The 21707-nt window shown below is 42.9% G+C and overlaps 1 protein-coding gene across 2 annotated transcripts in view; it reads left to right on the top strand.

Annotated features, from left to right (window-relative positions):
* The window catches only part of GCNT2 (glucosaminyl (N-acetyl) transferase 2 (I blood group)), a 97561-nt gene that overhangs the window by 8391 nt on the left and 67463 nt on the right, over positions 1-21707 (top strand). Inside the window, exon 1 of one of the 2 annotated variants that reach the window (XM_070405744.1) lies at positions 17603-19429. The exons of the other annotated variant lie outside the window; for it this stretch is intronic. Coding sequence (XP_070261845.1) covers positions 18511-19429 — 919 coding nt within the window. The 5' untranslated portion in view covers positions 17603-18510. Of the gene's footprint in view, positions 1-17602; positions 19430-21707 lie in introns of those variants that run through there. 2 annotated transcript variants of the gene reach the window in all.

Here is a 21707-nt window from a genome sequence, read left to right as displayed (position 1 = left end):
AAATGCATATAGGTCCTTTGGTTAACCTCTTTCCATCTCCCTCCCCTTCCCTCTGAGATATGTCAGTCTGTCCCATGCCTCCATACCTCTGCACCTATTTTAGAATATTTTTATCACCTCCTAAAGAAACCTCATGTCCATTTATAGCTACTTTCCATTTCCACACCCAACCCTTACCTTTCTGTGTGGATTTGCCCTTTCTGGACATTTCGTATACTAGTAAATTGAATCATGTTGTTTTTTTTTTATGTCTGGCTCCTTCCAAATAGTGTAATATTTTTGAGGTTCATCAACGTAGCATGAATCAGTGCATCCCTCCTCTATGTGGATGACTACTATTCTATTATATGGATAAACACTTTGTTTATCCATTAATCCACTGACAGGTACTTGGGTTGTTTCCACTATTTTGCCATTATGAATTAATGCCGCTATGAACATCCCTGAACAAATCTTTGTATAGACACATTTTCATTTTTCCTGGGTAGATCCCAAGAGTGAAATTGCTGGCTCATATGGTAACTCTATGTTTAACATTTTAAGGAACTGCCAACCTGGTTTCCAAAGCGAAGGCACTATTTTACATTGCCGCCAGCAGTATACGAGTGTTCCAATTACTCCTCATCCTCACCAACACTTGTTATTGCCTGTCTTTTTACTTAAGCCATTCTAATGGGTGTAAAAGAATATCTCACTGTGATTTTGATTTTCATTTCTCTAATTATTATTATTGGAGAATTGAGTGGATGGAATTTCCCCGTTGCTAGTGGAAGTGGGGTTCTTGGGGTGCTGATGGAATAAGAATTTCCAGAGGCCTCTACGAGAGCATGAGATGTGGTAGAAAGCTTTATTTGCATGAACTTATATCCCTTGGTTTCCAAAGTCCCATTTAATCAAGATACTGTCCTAATATGTAGTTACTATAATTTGACCCCTTTTCTAAGGTTTTATGCAAACTATAAGTCTGGAATTAGTCTGATGCTGCACTGGACCCAGCTTCACCGTGGAAAGACACTGGCTTTGCTTCTAGCTCCACCAACACCCCAGCTGCACCTTTCCCAGGACTGGTTTAAGGGAAATGGGACTTCCCAGCAGTGTGGGGGCCACAGGGCTGTGGGCCATGTGCGCGAGTGCAGGGTTTGAGAGCCCTACAAGCCAGGAGTCAGGCTCGAGCAGCAAGAGAGAAGAGGGCCAAGAGAGGGAACTATCTTTGTTCAGGAGCTGATGTATCTCAGATTTTGTGCTCTTGCAGTGGCCACGCCCGTTCTGGCCAGTGACCTGCTCCCAGGTGTGACCAACAAGTAATCACCGTTCTTAAGTCATTCAGACCTTACCGGGCATGCGTCCAAATTGCAGCTTCCCTTTGCTCCTTTCCAGTTATTAATAACTGGGTTACATGAAAATAGTATCATAATGAACAATGATGTTGAACATCTTTTCATGGGCTTGTTGGTCATGGATATATCTTCTTAGGAGACGACTAAGTGCCTTTAGAGAATGAAGAGATGAAATTGTCTAAGAGAAATTGAATTAGGGACACACTGCATGGCCAAAATGTTAATTTCGGTTTCTACCTCCTCTAAGCAATTAGCTAAGCCTCATTCAAAAAATAAAGCAACCCATTTAATCAAGATACTGTCCTAATATGTAGTTACTATAATTTGACCCCTTTTCTAAGGTTTTATACAAACTATAAGTCCTCCTCCTTTTAAGTATCAAACGATTGCAATTCCCTCCTTTCTAATAAAACCAATCAACTATCTTTAGTCTATCCTGTCAACATAAGAAAGGTCTAAACCTACAGAAAATTTTTATCACAGTTTATTTGAGCAAACTGACGACATTTGCTGGGAAACAAAATCTCAAGTGCTCCACAAAATAACAGTTTTTCAGTTTCTTTTATGCATCTGGAATTAAGGTGGGAATGGAAAAAGGATTACATGAAGGTGGGGAAAAGCAAGACAGGGATTGGATTACAGGATAGTCCATAAGATTATATGTTCTCTCAGGGTGGTCACACTTCTGTGGGGTCTTTATTTTTTAAAACACATTTTTTAATTATTTTTTTTAGAGAGAGGAAGAGAAAGGGGGGAAGAGAGAGAGAGAGAGAGAGAGAGAGAGAAAGAGAGAGAGAGAGAGAGAGAAAGAGACATCGATTTGTTGCCTGACTTATTTATACATCCATTGGTTGATTCTTGTAGGTGCCCTGACCGGGGATGGAACCCACAACCTCAGTGTATCAGGACGATGTTCTAACCACCTGAGTACCAGCCAGGCAGAGTGTTAACCTAGAGAAGCACAAAAACAATGGGCAGGGCTTGCTTAAAGCAAAGATAAACCTTTTACTAAAGAAGTTATAAGCCTGGGGCATGACAACTCACCATCACCTGCCCAGTTAGGAATTCATGATCAGATCACCCTGGGAGGTTACTTTTGGTGAGATTTATTACAGAGCCCCTTTTATGTCCACAGCCCTCATCCTCCCAGCTTTTTACGCAGTGAAATGAAGGGCTGTGCCGGAGTCCTAATTAGGATTTTTGTGGCTTTTACTTTTTGTTTCTTCCATTTTACAAGATTCACTCCTTGGCTGTGATCTCCTTTCGTGTGTGTGCATTGATTGGCCTGTGCTAGCTACATTTGACCACCTAGAAACTTCGGAGGGGCTTGTTTAATCCACATCACTTTGTTGCTGCAAATACGAGTTCCTGTGTTACTGAGCTTGACAGATTTAGACAATGTCCGACGGGGTTTCACAATCATTTGTTTTTACCTCAGATGATTCATAAATGTGTTCACAGCTTTCTCCTTATTAGGAATGAAGCGAGCTCCAAATTCCTATCATTTTTGCAATCTTAACTAATCTCTGTGTAGCTTTGGAGAAAAATTCGAACATTTTTTATGAAAGGTAAACCAGCCACCTTTGTAGAACTGCCCATGCAAATGCTGAGGCGTGTGCCGCTCTCTTTAGTTGCCTTTGAGAGTTTACAGGACGCGCTTCTGCTCTGCGAGACTCCAGCATCTTCGGTCTCAGGCACAAGCTCTGCGAGGGACAGGGTTTAAGGCGTTTGTTTCTTGCTTTCCACATTCGAAGCCATAAAAGGGAAGGTTAAGATAGAAGGGGAAATGAAATCAATGACAAGGCAGAATTGAGAACGAAATTCATTGCTACGATAAGTCACTATTGATCAGAAAATAGAAACCTGGGCTTGTTCTGAAGGTCATAGATTAAGCCTGTCAAACTCAAAGGCTAACTAACACGGGCCAAATAAGCAAGGTTTAAGGTTATGTGGGCCGCAAAAAAACAAAAGCTTCATTTTTCATAGAAACGTAGGTTTATTTCGATAGAGACCTGCTGAATACAAAGGGCTGAAATAAATGAGTAATTGTTAACATAAAATAAAACATTTTAATAAAAATTAATATTTTTTTGAACATTAACTCACCAGACACTGAATAACTGCACAAATTAATAAGCGGAACGCAAATAAACCTACTTTTCTTGTCCTGCGAAAGCAAAATATTTCCTGTTGCGCACACCAAACAAGTCAGTCCAAGACTAATGACATGGCAATTGGCTGCTAAAATATTCACTACTAGTATTAGTGGAGAGAAATGGTGCGCCTGCGTGTAAGGTGTATAAGGGAAATGAATGCAACATGATTATAGTAATTAGTCATTAGTGAATGCTGTAGTTCGTTATTAATAATTATGTATAACAGGATATTGTAAAAATTAAGTTAAAATTTTTATTACATTTTTATTACATACCATTATATTGGCTGGGCCACAAAAATATTCGCTGTGGGCCACATGCGGCCCGCGGGCAGCAAGTTTGACATGCCTGTAGTAGATCCTCATTCATACATGTTGCAACTAGAAAGAGCTCCTTTTTCCAAAATGTGTGGAGTGCTTTTAGCTCATTCCCATCTGTTTCCTGTAATGGCAGCTCTTTCCTTGTTATACTCTGTGCTCATTGCCCACCTTCCCAGCTGTGGCTGTGCACGCTGGCACATGACAGTGGTTGCTGACTGGCAACATATCAGACCCAGCAGTGTGTACAGCACACAAGGCCCAGGGCAGTTGACACCCTTTGGACAGACACTTCTGGCTGAAAGAATTTTGTCCATTATTTTTTATAGGTGCCAGACAAATGAGGGCTTTCAATATATCATGGTGAGAAACTGTTAAAAAGTACTTCCTTAATATACCATCCCAAATTAAAACTGGATTTCAAAATCCCAGAAGGGCAAGTTTTCATTTGGTTATAAAAGGTAGAGAAGAGCTCAGCCAGTGTGGCTCAGTGGTTGAGCGTTGACCTATGAACCAGGCAGTCATGGTTTGATTCCAATCAGGGCACATGCCCAGGCTGTGGGCTCGATCCCTAGTGGGGGGTGCGTAGGAGGCAGCCAATCAATAATTCTCTCTCATCATTAATATTTCTATCTCTCTCTCCCCCTCCCATCCTCTCTGAAATCAATTTTAAAAATTATTTTAGCCGGAACCGGTTTGGCTCGGTGGATAGAGCGTCGGCCTGCGGACTGAAAGGTCCCAGGTTCGATTCCGGTCAAGGGCATGTACCTGGGTTGCAGGCACATCCCCAGTAGGAGATGTGCAGGAGGCAGCTGATCGATGTTTCTCTCTCATCGATGTTTCTAACTCTCTATCTCTCTCCCTTCCTCTCTGTAAAAAATCAATAAAATATATTTTTAAAAAAATTATTTTAAAAAGGTAGAGAAGAACTGAATCCAGTGACCCAGCATCTATCTTTCAGTAGAATCATGCTATAATGAGTGGCCTATGTTAATTGTACAGAAAGGGCTATTTCCACACTCCAATACTGGCACTGTTGAGGACATCCTATAGCACAAGAGTTTTCTCAAGGAGGGAGCAGAAAGTCCCAACATGATATTTCGTTTGGTTAATTTACTTAAGCCTCACAGAAATCCACTGAGGGAGGTAGATGTTATCTCCAATTTGCAAATGAGGAAGCCAGGGTTCCACACAGTAGAATGACTTAATCCAGGTTTGCCTGACCCCTAATTTATGATCAGCCTAATCTACCATGCTGCCTTTCAGAAGTTCCCATGGCTGAAGCAATGTATTTAATAAAAATACTACTCTTTGAATATATAGAAAATGTTTAAAGATCTTAATGAGTTTTCAACCTTTTAATTTAAACTAACTTCAAAATTACTATACTTATAAGTAGAGTATAAAGAACTCTCCTATACCCTTCACCACATTTCCCAACCCATAACATTTTACCAGTATATTTCCTAACACCAGCAACAAAGATAATCTCTTGCATAACCACAGTACAGTCATCAAGTGATACAGCATTTCTCTTTTTTTTTTTAAATTAAATCTTTATTGTTCTGATTACATTTGTTCCTCTTTTTTTCCCATAACTCCCCTTCTCCCAGTTCCCGCCCCACCCTCCGCCGTCACTCCCCACCCACTGTCCTCATCCATAGGTGCATGATTTTTGTCCATTCTCTTCCCGCATCTCCCATTCCCCTTCCCCCACCCCCCAAGAATAGTCAGTCCATTCCCCTTCTATGTCCCTGATTCATTGTAATCACCAGTTCATTCTGTACATCAGATTATTTATTCACTTGATTCTTAGATTCACTTGTTGATAGATGCATGTTTGTTGTTCACAATTTGTATCTTTACCTTTTTCTTCTTCCTCTTCTTAAAGGATACCTTTCAGCATTTTGTATAATACTGGTTTAGTGGTGATGAAGTCCTTTAGCTTTTCCTTATCTGTGAAGCTCTTTATCTGACCTTCAATTCTGAATGATAGCTTTGCTGGATAGAGTAATCTTGGTTGTAGGTTCTTGGTATTCAGTACTTTGAATATTTCTTGCCATTCCCTTCTGGCCTGCAAAGTTTCTGTTGAGAAATCAGCTGACAGTCGTATGGGTATTCCCTTGTAGGTAATTGAGTCTCTTTCTCTTGCTGCTTTTAAGATTCTCTCTTTGTCTTTTGCTCTTGGCATTTTAATGATGATGTGTCTTGGTGTGGTCCTCTTTGGATTCCTTTTGTTTGGGGTTCTCTTTGCTTCTTGGACCTGTAAGTCCATTTCTTTCACCAGGTGGGGGAAGTTTTCTGCCATTATTTCTTCAAATAGGTTTTCAATATCTTGCTGTCTCTCATCTTCTGGCACCCCTATTATTCTGATATTAGTGCGCTTGAAGCTGTCCCAGAGGCTCCTTACACTATCTTCACACTTTCGGATTCTTTTTTCATTTTGCTTTTCCAGTTGGGTGTTTTTTGTCGAATCTTTGGTTTGATTCTTGTGCTCCTCTGGTCTGCTATTTGGTATAATATTCTTTATTTCAGTCCGTGTATGCTTACTTTCTAATTTCTTTATCGTAGCATCGAGGGTCTCATTAGTTTTCGTGAGGCTCTGCTCAAGTTTATAGCAAGCCCTCAAAATTGCGATTCTTAGCTCCATATCCTCCATTTCTGTCATGTTTTTTTGTCTCCGCATCTTTTATGCTTTCTTGGTGCACCCCCTTGTGGTCTCTGTGCGCAGTCTTGTTCTAGCCAAGCCTTAATTGTTGTAGTTAACACTAGAGGGATTTGACCACCAGGCCGACTGGCTGTAGGAATCAGCTGTGTGGAAAACGTCTGTCTTCTGGGGAGGCGCTAATCCAGCCTTTGCCTGAGGCGATCGGCAAATGGCTGTGCGCAGGGCTTGGGTGGGGCGGGATCAACAGGGCGGGCGGAGGGAGCAGTTATGGCCGCTCTCAGTCCCGTTCCCAGAGGCTCTGCTTCTCAGAACCCCGGCAGCCGCTGCAAACCTCGGAGAGAAAGCTGCCCTCAGGTTCCAACTGATGCCGGATAATCCCGCTTCTCCCGTTTAAGTCTGGGTCCCTAGAGACTCGCCCGGATCTGGAGCCCAGAGTCTGAGACTCACTCCCGACCGAAAACGACAACCGCGCCCTCAGCCACCAGCCCGCTTTGCGCGCGCACCTCGGTACCTTTGTATTTTCCACACTGCGCCTCCTCTGAGCCTCGGTTTGCTGTTCTCTTTCCTTCTAGTTGTAGAGTCTCTCTTCAGCCAGCCTTCCTGTGGTTCTGGGTGATGTCCGTTCCGTCTTTTAGTTGTATTTTTGAAATGGTTGTTTGCGGCAGCGGTCTCCGGTGTTTACCTACGCCGCCATCTTCTACAGCATTTCTCTTTAATCCACACACCGTATTCCAGTAACTCTGGTTGTACTGATAATGTCTTTCATAAAATTAGGGTCTCATTAAGGATCTCAAACTACACTTACTTGTCATATCTTTTTAGTCTCCTCTAATTTGGAACAATTTCTCAGTCTGTGTCTTTCAAGGTTTCATCATGTTTGAGGGTGCAGGTCTGATGTTTCCTCATGATGAGATTCAAGTTATGTCTTTTGGGCAAAGATACCAGAGAAATAATGTTGTAGAAGCATGCCGTGCTGCTTCGTTCTGATCATGGCATTATTAACTTTTGCCATTTCATTAAGATGGTACCTGGCAAATTTGTATTTTGTATTTACTACTAAGTAATTACTAAGTATTTTGTAGGCAGACACTTTCAGACTATTTAGATATCCTGTCCTTCATTAAATGTTCACTCTCCAGTTCTACCATCCACGGATGGTTCTTGCCTGACCCAATTATTACCATGTGATTGCCAAATTGTGATTTTTTTTCTAACTCCATCCTTCTGTGATTATTAGTTGACATTCACCAATAAGGTAGGGTCTTCTCTTCGCCCCATGTGCTTACTTGCTTTGTTTGTTTATTTACTTATATTTATCCCTATGGGTGTGGATTCCCATTTTACTCAATGGATTATAATTCATTACTATTTATACTTATTTTGCTGCTCAAATGTCCCCGACCTGGCCTGTGGGGCCCCTTCAATGCTGACTTCTGTGTCTTTTTAATATGTCCCCATTATTCTTTGAGTACTTCCTTACTTTCTAGCTCAAGGAGATATTCTGTTAATCTTGTACTTAACTTGTCCCTGTCTTGGAGTCAGCCATCTCCTTTAAGGAATCCTCATCTCATTTAGTAGAGAATAATATTTAGAAACTGAAGCCAGACAAAGAGTCCACTGCCTATCACTACCAGAGTCAACAAGTAGAGACACAGTTGAATCTTTGTTTATATTCAGAGGGCTGGTGATCCAAGAGAGCAGCAGGCATAATACCCTGAGAGAAACCGCTCTGATATCTCCACTCACGCCAGCCTTCATAGAGGGTCAGAGGTGGGAGAGGACCTAAAACTACATGAGTTCCCAGGGTGTGCTTTGTATAATTGTCCTTGGGAAAATTAGCCCTCACACATTTCTTTCCCTTCAGGCATGTTTTGCTCTTGATCTACTTTCAAATGTATCTTCTTTCAAGGCCACTTATCTTTAGGACTCTGTCTTTCTTCTTACAACATGTGCTCCAGAGTTAACAAGATTCTATAAGAAAAATCTATAGTTAGTGCAGGAATAGCTATTAATCAACTGTGATTCTATTCTTATTGCATAGTCCTTCCTATCAAAATGGAGATCTGGGCATTATTAATTCTATGACCATTCAGGGGTCAAAGCTAGAAAAAAAATACATATATGTGTACACATCTGTATACACGATGACACACACTCAGACATGTGCTCCAGCTCACACATTGTCTCATCTCACACATTCACTCATGCATACCCATCTATATTTTAATTTTTTAAATATATATTAAAAACCACAATTTCACACTATCTATAATTGTAATCCAACAACACGGGGTCAATGCTCTCCACTTCCTTCTCCAGCAGTGAGGAACCTGGCTCCCATTAGCCTCAGTGCATTCGAGTATTGTCTCAGTCCTCCCCACGGTTGGCAAATTAAACTATTCTTATTCCCAGGACATACAGATCTACCTCTCACCAGCTGTAGCCTTGGTCCCTGGGAAGAAAGCAGGAGCTCTGAATGAGTTCAAATACCGTTATAAATCTGTTAGTATTAGGAGGCAGTTAAGTATATAAGTGTATAAATTCAAAGTTCTGCTTTAATGCCACCTGAATTCATGACCTTAGGTAATAAAGTCTTGCTTGCTTATCTGTAAAATGAGGGTAATAATTGCATTTATTACTTTAGGGTTGTTGTGAGCATTAAATAGTAATCAACGTGAAATGTTGACCAAGTACCCAGCACCTGATAAGTATTACCTCAATGTTATCTTTTATTATTGTATCAGTCAGTGAAAAGGAAAATGGGGGGGAGGGGAGGGCTAAAACTGTAGTCTTGCCCTAGCGGTTTTGAGTCAGTGGATAGAGTGTCGGCTTACAAACTGATGAGTAGCAGGTTTGATTCCAGTCAGGGGAACATACCTAGGTTTTGGGCCCAATTCCCTGTGGGGGTGCAGGAGGCAACTGATCATGATTCTCTCTCATCATTGATGTTTCTATCCCTCTTCCTCTCTGAAATCAATAAAAGTTTATTTAAAAAACAACAACAACAAACTGTAGTCCTACTTGCCCACTCTGACTGACTTGGGTGGAGCTGCAGAGCCTAACCCCAGGGCCCTCCACAGCTGACTCAGGCTGAGCTACGGAGACCCTCAGGGGCCCACCACAGGAGGAGGTATATAGGTCAGAGCCTCTCCAGGAATTCAGTTCAGGCTTTGGATCCGAAACTCTCTTGGACTAACAGATCTGCGAAATAAAGGTTAAACGTTCCTCCCTCAGAGTGCTGGCTGATCATTCTCCCGTGCATTCTGCCACAGCATTAGGACCCCAGGAAGAAAACAGGCAGCATGCTCAAAGTAGGCTAATCAAGAGAGACTTAGAAAAAGCACCGTGGACAGAGCCAGGCCTTCTGGAACCCAGTTTTGCATGGGCCCAGGTGTCCCCTGGATCAGGCCCTCTGCTTGTGACTGGTCAGACCATACAGAAACGTGATCACCTGAAGAGGGAGCTGGGGAGATGGAATTTGGAAGTCAATCCTAATAATAGCTGGAAGGAAAAGATTTGTCCACATGGTTTTCTGAATAATAAAGAAAATATGTTGGCAGGAATGGAAAAGAAATGTCACGGTGCTTCAGGCTTAGGTGTCTTTTCAACACATGTCTATTGATTGAATGTGAGAGAAAGAAACGGAGTGCTGGACAAAGAATGCATGTGTCTTACTGAACGTGAGCAGCTCTCCTTATTTCTCATGTTTTCTCCAGGAAGCGGATCTGGGTGCTGTGGCCTAGACATTTCTGGGCACAGGATGGTGACTGAGAGCGAAATGCTCTGGAGCAGAGCTGCTCACATTCAAGTCCTGGGGCAGCCCTTCTCAGTGACCCTGGGCAGGAAGGTTCCCTGGGAGAGCAGTGACCTTCTGAGTCTCAGTTTCCTCACTGGGCAAGTTGGGGTGATAACCCCTAATGCCAGCTGTCAGCTTTGTCACTCATACTTCTTGGTACCCTGTTGTAACATACATTCTGTTTGTCAGAGCAGGGCCTCTTCCATCCTTATCTGATCTAGATGACAAGTCCCTTAACAGTTGGCACTCAGTTCTGTGTTGATGAGCACAAAGGGTTTTTGAATTAGTTTTTAAAAAAATATATCTTATTGATTTCAGAGAGGAAGGCAGAAGGAAAGAGAGTTAGAAACATCAATGATGAGAGAGAATCATTGATCGGCTTCCTCCTGTACGCCCCACACTGGGGATCGAGCCCACAACCCAGGCATGTGCCCTTGACTGGAATAGAACCCGGGACCCTTCAGTCCACAGGCCGATGCTCTATCCACTGAGCCAAACCGGCTAGTGGCACCTAAATGCCAGTAGCACCCCTAAAATACACAGGAAGCACCCACAGGCTTATTCTGCCCCTAATGCCAATAGTGCCAAGGTTGAGAAACCCTGATCTGTAATAACTGTTGGTGGGAGTTTGGGTCTATTATGAGTATGGCTGGAGTGAATATTGAGCTATAAGTCCTTTCATAAACATGTACACATTTCTGTCGAATAAATACCTGGGAATGGAATTTCTGGGTCACAGGATGTGCCTATGCTCAGCGTTAGTAGAGACTGCTGGTTTTTCAGAGTTGTACCAATTCACACTTCCACACGCAGTACATGAGCATTCGGGTTGTTCCACATCTGCACCAATATTTGGTATTTTCTGCCTTTTTCTTATTTATTTATTTATTTATTTATTTATTTATTTGACTTCTTCTATACCCTCCTCTCATTCAGCTTATGGTGCACTGGATCCTCAAAACATCAGTGTTTGTCAGTAAGTAGTACTGTTCCACATTTTGTGAAAGATTGGGATTATGCCCAGGTGTGCGGTGTACAGTAAATTAGAGACTGCATTCAGGGCAGGACAACTTGCTCCTAGGATTTTTCTCATTTAAATAAGAGCCCCTTTTCTGTATTTTCATTCTTTTCATTCTTCCTAGGAGTACTGATTGCTTTCCATAATAAAATTTTATAAGTTTATTTATAAAACTGACCAGGGCAATCATCCACCATTTGAGTTCATGTTTATTAAGCATTTCCAAATTGTATAGGCTGGTTCATGCCAAACATTGGTTGTTTTATTATATAGTAAATTGCCTAGTCATAGGAAAATAGATCAAGTGTGGTCATTGAGAAAAAAAATCAAAGAATTTTGGTCTGTGATCCATTGGTTCCCAAACTTTGGTCCCAATTCCTTGTTAGAAAAGAAAACTATTAAATTTCATCTGAAACCTACTGACCTCTCGGGTCAGAGCCCTGTAACCTGTATTTTATTTTATTTTTCCCCAGAGAGGAAGGGAAAGGGAGAGAGATAGAAATCAATGATGAGAGAGAATCATTGATTGGCTGCTTCCTGCACACCCCCTACTGGGGATCAAGCCCACAACCTGGGCATGTGCCCTTGACTGGAATTGAAGCAGGACCCTTCCGTCTGTAAGCCGGCACTCTATCCACTCAGCCAAACTGGCTAGGGCTGTAACCTGTATTTTTAACAAACCTTTCTGGTGATGAAATGTTAAACAGAAGTTTGCAAACTTTTTTTTGCGGGGGGGGGGGGGGGGGTTAGGGGGGGAGGTAATCCTCACCGAAGGATATTTTTTCCATTGATTTTTAAAACGAGTGGAAGGGAGGGGGAGAGACAAAGAGAGAGAAACATTGATGTGAGAGAGACACATCGATAGGTTGCCTCCTGCACACACCCCGACTGGGGCCAGGTATCAAGCCTACTCTCAACCAGAATTGAACTCATAAGCCTTCAGTCCTTGGGCTGGCACTTTAACCACTGAGCAAATTGGTCAGGGCAATCTAAACTATTCTTGTCCCCAAGCCATAGACACCCCTAGTTTGGCTGAATAATTTTGAAAACAAATGTTTTGGTGAAACAATAGAGTCAGTTATTCTGCTAGGGTTAAGATATTAACTTCCACATGTAAATTTAATGGTAAGTTTCATCTTGAAATGATAATTAGCTGTGACTTATTTTGGGTAATTTATTTTTCATTTTCTAATGCCCTAAATTTCAGGTTCTTCATATTTCTAATTGCTACATTTATGCTGCCAGAAAATTGTCGCCTATCTGTGCGTGCTTTGAATGTGCCTATTTGAATCTGTGCACTGTTTTTTGCAAGTATTTGCTTAGCTTTCTTAGCAACCAGGAAGTGTTTCCATGATACCATTGTTACATCAAACTCAGATGCAGGTCACTTCAGCTCACAGTACCATGATATGATCTAGCATGACCACCTTTCAGACCTGCCACCTAGGCCTTTACAATTCTATATATTAAACTCCTTGCCCTTCTCAAAGGTGAGAATTTGAAATAATGTTTTGGGTTTTGTGATCTAGACAACAACTCCTTCTGTTGCTAATTAGATGAATGGTATAGAAAGTGAAAATGATTGGGTCCCAGGAGAAGGAGGGTTTTCCCCGGTGACCCCCACTGGAGGACACTCCGTTATGGGAGAATTATCATTTCAGTTAAAGGTGTGCTTGGAAATGTCTCCTTCCTTCTCCTCTTTAACATCATGGTCGTCATTATTTTAAAAAAAGAAAAAGAAAAGAAGGCTCCATCTACAAACCATCGGGCTACACAGAACAGAATTACTCACGTGGCTGTCTTTTCTGGTGAATTATTCTTAGCTCAAGGGGGAAAATTAATCCTGATATTTTATAATTAAGCATGACTCCCAGAGTCACTTGACATGCTATAATCACAAAGCAAACCACACAGAAATGGTTTTTCAAGGAACAGCCATCAGTGAGCCCAAGAATTGATACAATCTCACCTCACTTACCTAACCTTTCTGCAAATATTACTTAACCTCTCGATGCTACTTCAACAAATTTTATCGGAGCCAGTCCTTCAAGTGACCTTTTTGCTGTTATTTAACATTATAAATCCAGTGTTTCTGCTCAAGCCTGTGTTCCCTCCATTTCTTTCCCAACTAAAGAATAGCAGTTAATTGAGAATGGAAAAACAAGTCCCAGAACAATTATGAAAGAATAATGAAGTTTGAATTAGTACATGCAATTAAACAAAGGTAAGATGCACAAGAAGGTGCGAATAAAGGTCAGTGCTTATGTGTGTTTATAGTTAGGTCTCTGTAGGCGGACCCTGAAAGGGAAGAGATGAAAAAGCCTACAGGTACAGTAAAACTATACTTCCGCATAACTAGAAATTGGCTTAAAGGAAAAAAAATCACGGAGGCCTTAGCCCATGATATTCTAATATATAAATTGAAAGCTTATATAAACATAGGTTTCAACACTCCTTTTCTTTGTAATTGAAAATTGCATTTTCCAATGCCCAGATGATTCTGGACCCATTCAGTACGCGTTGAACACAGGCCCCGTCAAGTTGCGGGGCTGTCATAGGAACAGGAGGCCCAAGCCCGGCACTCCTGCCTGGCACTTTGAGACAATGGCTTACTGACTTAAATGGTTTTCTCTGGTGCCATGTGAATTGAGAAGCTCCGATTCAACAGTTCTTCCCAGGAACGTTCTCTACTTTGCTTTCCTGTTTCTGTGTTCTTGCTCTCTTATGATTTCTCCAACTGAACCGCCTCCTGCACGCTCTACGTGTCTGAATCTAACCAGCGAAGCCCTTTCTAACCAGTCAGGCTCCATTTCTAACCATCTTTGTCCTCTGACCTCCCATGACATTTAGTAGATAACTTCGGGTTTGGAACTTACCCATAGTCTTTCCTGTTTTGTTGGTTATATTTTCTGTTGTAGGTATTTTGAGGCCTACAGGACAGGGGCCGTACTCACACTTGAATTCCATCACTGTGCTTAGCGAACTCACCTCACATATACCGAGTTACACAGCTCACGTAAGCTGGAAGGCACCGCATAGAACATCCTATTTAAGGCGAAGCAAGCAGGATCTAAGGTCACATAACCAGTGAAAAGTGGATAGTGACTTGCACCAGGCCCTGTGAGTATTATTGTGGGAGTTAGTAGACAACCCTTTCTTGACACACAAGAAGAAACACATTTTTCATGGTTTCCCCCAGAAATTTGATTCAAAGTTGTGTGTCTTTGGTCATTTAATCTATCAGGTTAGGCTGTTCAGAGTTATTGTTTGTCAAAAGTAGAGATACCAGTTGCTCTGTTCCCAATTCTAATTGAGGCCCTTTTACCCAGGGGCACCTGGAACCATGGGGGTTGTGGACTCCATTCATTTATTCATTCATTCAACACATATAAATGGGTAAATAAATAGTATAAATATGGTAATGTACATACTTCTACATTACAAAGTTGAGGGGTTGGAAAAATAAGTCTAGACTTTCCTCTAATTCCCAATCATAAATTCCATAATGTCCCTGGGACTTTAAATCTTTCCCCTATCTTCGTTTATTTAAGAAAAACCTCAACCAATATGCAGTATCTGATGTTCTGTGAATATCTACAGGCTTAAAAGCCTTGTTAGAGCCTTGGAATTGTTTCTAGGACACACTATTGATTAAGGAGTAGGTAGCACCTTTACCTCACAGTTTCAGAGGCTTTACTTACATCTAATATTTTCATTATTATTAATGTGCGCATTATGCGTATATATATGGGCTGCCGTGTACTTTCCCACCATGGTTTCTTCTGCTACTGTTCCTCCTCCACTGGCACATGTTCCCGGGGAGCAGCCCTCCACCCAGAACCTTTGCTGGTGCTCCTTTGGCAGCAGGATGAAATTCAAGTTCTCAGCACAACACAAGGTCTTCCACCACCGCCTGACGCTTCCCTCACAGGCCTGACAGCCTGGCAGGCAGCACGCTAGCCGTGCAGCTCCCCCACCTCCTCCTCTAGGGCTCGCAGCACCAGGCACGTGCTCCCCTGCCCCTTCACACACAGGCCTGGAGGGGCCCAGTGTCGGAGGACTCTCTTTCTCCCCTTTGATTATCTCTTTATTTCACTGGGATCTGAGTCTCCCATCATTTCAAAGAAAGGACACCCTCTTCATTTTGGAACCGTGTTCTAGATAGTATCACAACTGGAAAAAGGTCTTTAAAGTGCACAAAAAGTAAAGACTTCTAAATGGAATGAAGAGTAGCCCTGGGGGACGGGGGGTAGGAAGTGAGGGGGTGGGGCGTTAAACATGTCTAGCCAGAATAATTAGCTAGTCCGGGAATAGGTGCTTACAGAGGAGGGACAGGTGCGGTTGTCAGGGCTGTGAGAGTTCAAAGGGATGAGCTAGTTCTTTGCAGCCAAAGGCAGGTTGGGGGCCGAGTTGCTCAGTCTCAGTAGCAAAACAATTGCATAGGGTCTATTTCAGATAAGCAGACCAGATGCCTATGAGGAAGGAAAGGTAACAGCCTTGCTCTTTGCAGCAACAGGTTTTTAAAAAAGTTCCCCCTTAGGGATTTCTTAAGAACAGAACCTGAGGGTGGGGAAAGTTGGCCCAAGGACAGCTGAAAGGGCAGAGAGGAAAAACAGGTATATATTCAGCACACAAAACAATGCATTTGAAGTAATGGACTGAATACAAAAGTATCATGAAAGTTCTTAATTTGTCCAGTGTCTACATTTCTTACTATAGAAACATTGTTAATGCCTGTGTATATTGAACCCCTGTATTATTGGCTAATTGGAAATAATCATGTAAACAGCCCCGTTGGCCTAATTAACTTATAAGTTAATTAGGCACTATATCTGTATACTATACAGATATAGTATACAGATACAGTATACTATATCTGTATACTGAGCACTTGGTCAAATTGCAAATATATATTTTTGTCTTCTGTTAATACTCATTGGAGGACATTTTGCCATTGACTTTTAGAGAGAGTGGAAGGGAGGGAGGGAGGGAGAGAGAGAGAGAGAGAGAGAGAGAGAGAGACATCAATTGGTTACCTCCTGCACATGCCCAGACTGGGGCTGGGGGATCAAGCCAGCAACTGAGGTGTGCCCTTGACTGGAATAGAACTCGGGACCCTTCAGTCCGCAGGCCAACACTCTAACCATTGAGCCAAAGTGACTAGGGCAAACTATAAATATTTTTAACACTCATTCTAAGTCAACAGGCTTTGCCAAACTAGATACTGAAATTACTCTAGGTTGTTTTGAAACAGAACATACAATAACCTAATATTTAAAGGAATTATTTAGAAAAAGAGAAGCTTGGGATTGCATTTTCTGTTATCCTGAACTTTCAGTTGTTTTCTTGGCTTTACTCCTTAGAAACACTAAGGATGAGATTGATCTGCTTTACCCACATAATGGCTGCATTTTCTTTTTCCACTTTGCCTACAAATCCAATGGTGGAGGCTACGCAGAGTGTATTTATGATGGGTCTTAAAGAAGGAGGAGAGGAAAGGCAGAGAGGAAAGAATGTCCAAGCGGGGAGAATGCACAATGGGAGCAGCGACAGTGAGAAGAAGGAAGCAGACGGTGTGCTCAGGGAGCCCTGTGCCGTTCAGTGGGGGTGGGTGCTGACTGAAAGCAGGCAACCCCCACACCTGTATTGTTCTAGTTCTTTGACAGCAGGGTGGAGACTTGTCAAAAGGAAGGAGAGAGTGTGCATTAAAGGACAGGATTTCTTCATGAGGTGGGGTGGGGCTCAGTCTCCATTGTGAGACTAGGGTGGAGGCACTGAGGCATTTAGTTCAGATAAACAATGAGGAGCAATGGGAAGGCATTTAGTAGTTGAACTGGTGCTTCCGAGTAATTTTAAGTAAAATATATGAATCTACATTTAAAAAGTACTGGTGCAAAAGGGAACGGTGGAAGAACCTTTTTCAGTGGTTCTCAACCTTCTGGCCCTTTAAATACAGTTCCTCATGTTGTGACCCAACCATAAAATTATTTTCGTTGCTACTTCATAACTGTAATGTTGCTACTGTTACGAATCATAATGTAAATATCTGATATGCAGAATGGTCTTAGGCAAACCCTGTGAAAGGGTCGTTTGACCGCCAAAGGGGTCGCGACCCACAGGTTGAGAACCGCTGTAAGTGGAAGAGCTTGGTACTCCTTAGCCAAAACACTATTATTTGCAAATAGGGAAACCAACATTCATCTCCTAGGACTAGGAGGTTGAGACACTTAACTGGGCTGGAACAGTGTCTGATGATGCTCTTTGGGTGGTTAAACCCGGAATAGCCCCAAGGTTCCCTAATCTGAACTATTACTTGTGGCCAGGATTCAAGTAAAGCTTTAAGGTCTCATCTAAATCAGGGTATGAAGCTCGAAACTTGTTCCTGTGACCCCGACATTCTGTGACAGGCCCCACGGTGGATGCTGGAAGGGGGAGAAGAGGCGCTGTCACCTGATCTCAAAGTCACAGGGCCAGGATCCCTGCCATTCAGATCCCCCAGGACTGGAGCTGAACACGGTAGGGCGGGGCAGGAAAGCTTTATGGAGGAGCCAGGATGGATGAGCTTTATTTTCCTTGTCACCTCAGTTATTTGTTTTCATTGAAGCAGCATAGTTGAGAGTGGAGGCTACATTATACCCCGTGGATCACACTGGGAGAGCTGAGGGACCGGGTTATGGATGGATCACTGCCCTGAGCAGCGAGAGGGGTGAGTGCCGCAGCCAGTCGGATGACTAGCAGCAAACGCACGCCTGCCAGCACACATCCTTTCAACTTTGGCTTTCACTGTGCTAATTCCCTGAATGGCAATAACAAGGGGTGGGGAGAGAAGGAGAGGCGGGGGAATGGGAAATGAAAGAAAAGAGATCTGAGAAAGGAAATCTGCAGGGGAAAGCAGTTAGCAGAGTTTTAGTGAAACAGCTCACAGATGCCAGCCCGGAAGCAGAGGGAGGGAGCAAGGCTGGGCTTAACCTGCTGCTGGGATTTAGACAAAGGCGTTTTGAGAGAGGCAGAGAACCAGGCGGGATCAGTTGCTAATGTCAGCATGGGGACGGAGCCTGCATCTGGACTCCCGGCATGAAACTGAATAAATTCCCAGCGTCTCCTTCAGGGTAGAAATGGCTGGAGCAGGTACCAAAATAAGAACTCAGAGGAAAAAGTAAGTTTGGGAAAAGACTTACAGATTTCCACCGGCTTTGAAATCTTGCTCTTCTGTGAGGCATGTCTTCATCGATGCGTTACCTTTTTATAGTTTCTGTCTCTTGTGTCATAATTTTTATCGTGTTCTATGTGTTCATATTTGGGGGAGAGCAAGGCTTCCAGAGGCTGAATAATTCGGACACTCTGATGCTGACTCAAGTTTGCGCATCCTTTATCAAAGGCAAAACACCTTTCCTGTGGCGAGACAAACTGATGATATATCAGAAGTCTTCCTGCAGAGAATATCTGACCCAGAGCCGCTACATCACGGCCCCGTTATCCAAAGAAGAGGCTGGTTTCCCTCTGGCATATATAATGGTCATCCATCACAACTTTGATACCTTTGTAAGGCTCTTCAGAGCTATTTACATGCCCCAAAATGTCTACTGCGTCCATGTGGACGAAAAGGCAACAGCTGAATTTAAAGATGCGGTGGAGCAACTGCTGAGCTGCTTCCCAAATGCCTTTCTGGCTTCCAAGATGGAGCCGGTTGTCTATGGTGGGATCTCCAGGCTCCAGGCGGATCTGAACTGCATCAAAGACCTGGTGGCCTCCAAGGTCCCGTGGAAGTACGCCATCAACACCTGTGGGCAAGACTTCCCCCTGAAAACCAACAAGGAAATAGTTCAATATCTGAAAGGATTCAAAGGGAAAAACATTACCCCAGGGGTGCTGCCTCCGGCTCATGCTATTGGACGGACTAAATACGTCCACCGAGAGCATCTGGGCAAAGAGCTTTCCTATGTGATAAGAACCGCAGCTCTGAAGCCGCCCCCTCCCCATAACCTCACCATTTACTTCGGCTCTGCCTATGTTGCTCTGTCAAGAGAATTTTCCAACTTTGTTCTCCATGACCCACGGGCTGTTGATCTGCTCCAGTGGTCCAAGGACACTTTCAGTCCTGATGAGCATTTCTGGGTGACGCTCAATAGGATTCCAGGTATGTGAGCTCCGTATTTGGCGTGATGGTGATGTCACCCTTGAAAGGGCTTCTCGAGGCCTGGTTCTTTTCATTTGAGTAGAAGATGAAAACTGAAACACACAGTTCTCACCTTAACCATTTCTAAAAGCAGAATGATGCTTTTTTATGTGATAAAACAATATTGTAGCACAGCCAAATAATACTTTTTTTTTTAAAATTTTTCGCTTAAAGTATTACAAAGGGTATTACATAAGTGTCCTTTTTTCCCCCCCAAATAATACTTTTCAATGGTGTTGCTTTGCAGTTCATCATGTTCTCTTGCAATTATCATCCTACGAAGTCTTTACCACAATAGATATTATTGTTCTCAATCCCCGCTAGAATTCTTTCTCCCAAATTTGTCAAACTTGCTCTAACCCCAGGGTTTCTCGCCCATTCTCCTGCCTACCCCTACACAGGCACAGGCTCCTTCTTGTCAGCCAGATGTCCTCTGAGCTGACCACCCCACCCTGTCTTTCCTTCAAAGAGTTTATAACCCTCTGGAATTGTCATATTTACTTATTTGCACAGGTTTGTTCTTGGCCTCCTCTGCATTAGCTCCATGAAGTCAGGCCATTTTCTATCTTATTAACTTCTGTGTCCTCAATGTTTAGAACACATAGTAAATGCTCAATAAATATATATTAGGTGAGTGAGTGAATGAATGAATGAATGAATGGCAAAGTATAAGGCTTTACTATGGTACCACAGCTGTTTCCCAGTAAACTAAGAAATATATGGACTCATGCCTGTACCATATCATAGGTGTAGACTTACCAAAAAAAAATATATATATATATACACACACACACACACACACACACACCCTATCTAATAAAGAGGGAATATACAAATTGACCGCCACACCATCACAAAGATGGCTGCACCCACAGCGGAGGCCGAGTTCCTGTAATGAGCCTTAACGAGCAATCAGCAGAGACCTGAGGCTGTGCCCCCCACCCTGACGCCAGGCTGGGGGACCTGAGGCTGTGCCCCCCACCAGGTGGGGCTTGATGGGAGCCCTGAGACTGTGCCCCCCACCCGATGGGGCTTGACAGGGTACCTCAAGGCGCACCCCCTGCCCCAGCCCAAGCTGGGGGACCTCAGGCTGTGCCCCCTGCCCGGCAGGGCTTGATGGGGGACCTCAGGCCATGCCACCCACCCAGCGGGGCTTGACAAGGGTGGGGCCGGCCGGGTCTGGATCTTGCCCAGTGAGGGTGGGGCCAGCTGGGTCTGGGTCTCACGTGATTTTGAGGCACCGCGGATGGGTGGGGAATTGACTTTGGGTCATGCAGTGCGCCCCAGACTCTGAGAGGAGGAAGATTTTCATATACATTTTACTAATTTTCTTTCATCTCTGACACTTCTATTATAGAGAAAGGGCAAATAGCAATATTAAAATATTTCCTCTAATTAATCCCCTTTTAATGTGCATGAATTTTATGCACTGGGCCACTAGTATGTATATATATTTGTGGGTTGTTGTTTTTTTTTTTACTTCAGATAAATAATGAGGCCCTAGGAGAAGCTCTTTTCTTTTTCGTCAAAAATATTCCTACTTTTACTAATCAAGTAGATCAACTATTTTTAAAACTATAAAAAACACAATAGGATTTCTCCTGAAGGAAACAGCATGCTTTGAACTCAATGAAAAATACAAAATGGATCTCTGATGAACTCGACAGCATTATTATGGCAAGAGAAAGGCAATCATTGTTCTGCTTCTTGGGCGACTGCCAAGTTGGAAACACTGGTAGGTGCTCTCAGCTGCAGGGCAGGGCCTGCTGGGCGACAGACACTCCAGTAACCTCTGGGAAATACTGTGTTTGGGCTCTGAGTCCCGGGTGACTGGCCTGGGGGCCAGGGCTGGCTTTTGTCCTGCACATTGTCTTTTGCCTGACCTCCTTCTCCCGTGTTTTTTTTCCATCGTTGACATTGAATTTGAGATTATTAGGTACTTAGAGGCTGATTTTTATAGTTAAATATTTATCCCCTTTCTATTTTCACTGTTCCCTTCAGATTTACAAAAGTTTGGTCCTAGCCATGTGTTTCCTTAGCTATCATACTGAGACGAAAGCATTTCGTAATTTAGCAAAGCCTGAATTGTCGCTTTTTAAGAAAAGAAAAACATGGGTTTTGTTTAGCATGAAGTGTCTGTGATTACTTTGACAGAAGGGACGGTCAGTCTTATCAATGTCAAATCAGTGTAAGAAAATGAAGGAAGAAAGAAACTTTCACCATCCCCCTTTTTTCCTTA

This window comes from Myotis yumanensis, unplaced genomic scaffold (assembly GCF_028538775.1).
Source record: "Myotis yumanensis isolate MYYU_CA2020_CCGP unplaced genomic scaffold, mMyoYum1.0.hap1 SCAF_2, whole genome shotgun sequence".
In the NCBI taxonomy this organism is placed as follows: domain Eukaryota; kingdom Metazoa; phylum Chordata; class Mammalia; order Chiroptera; family Vespertilionidae; genus Myotis; species Myotis yumanensis.
Note: the sequence above shows the minus strand (reverse complement) of the source record. Positions and strands in the feature narration are given on the sequence as shown.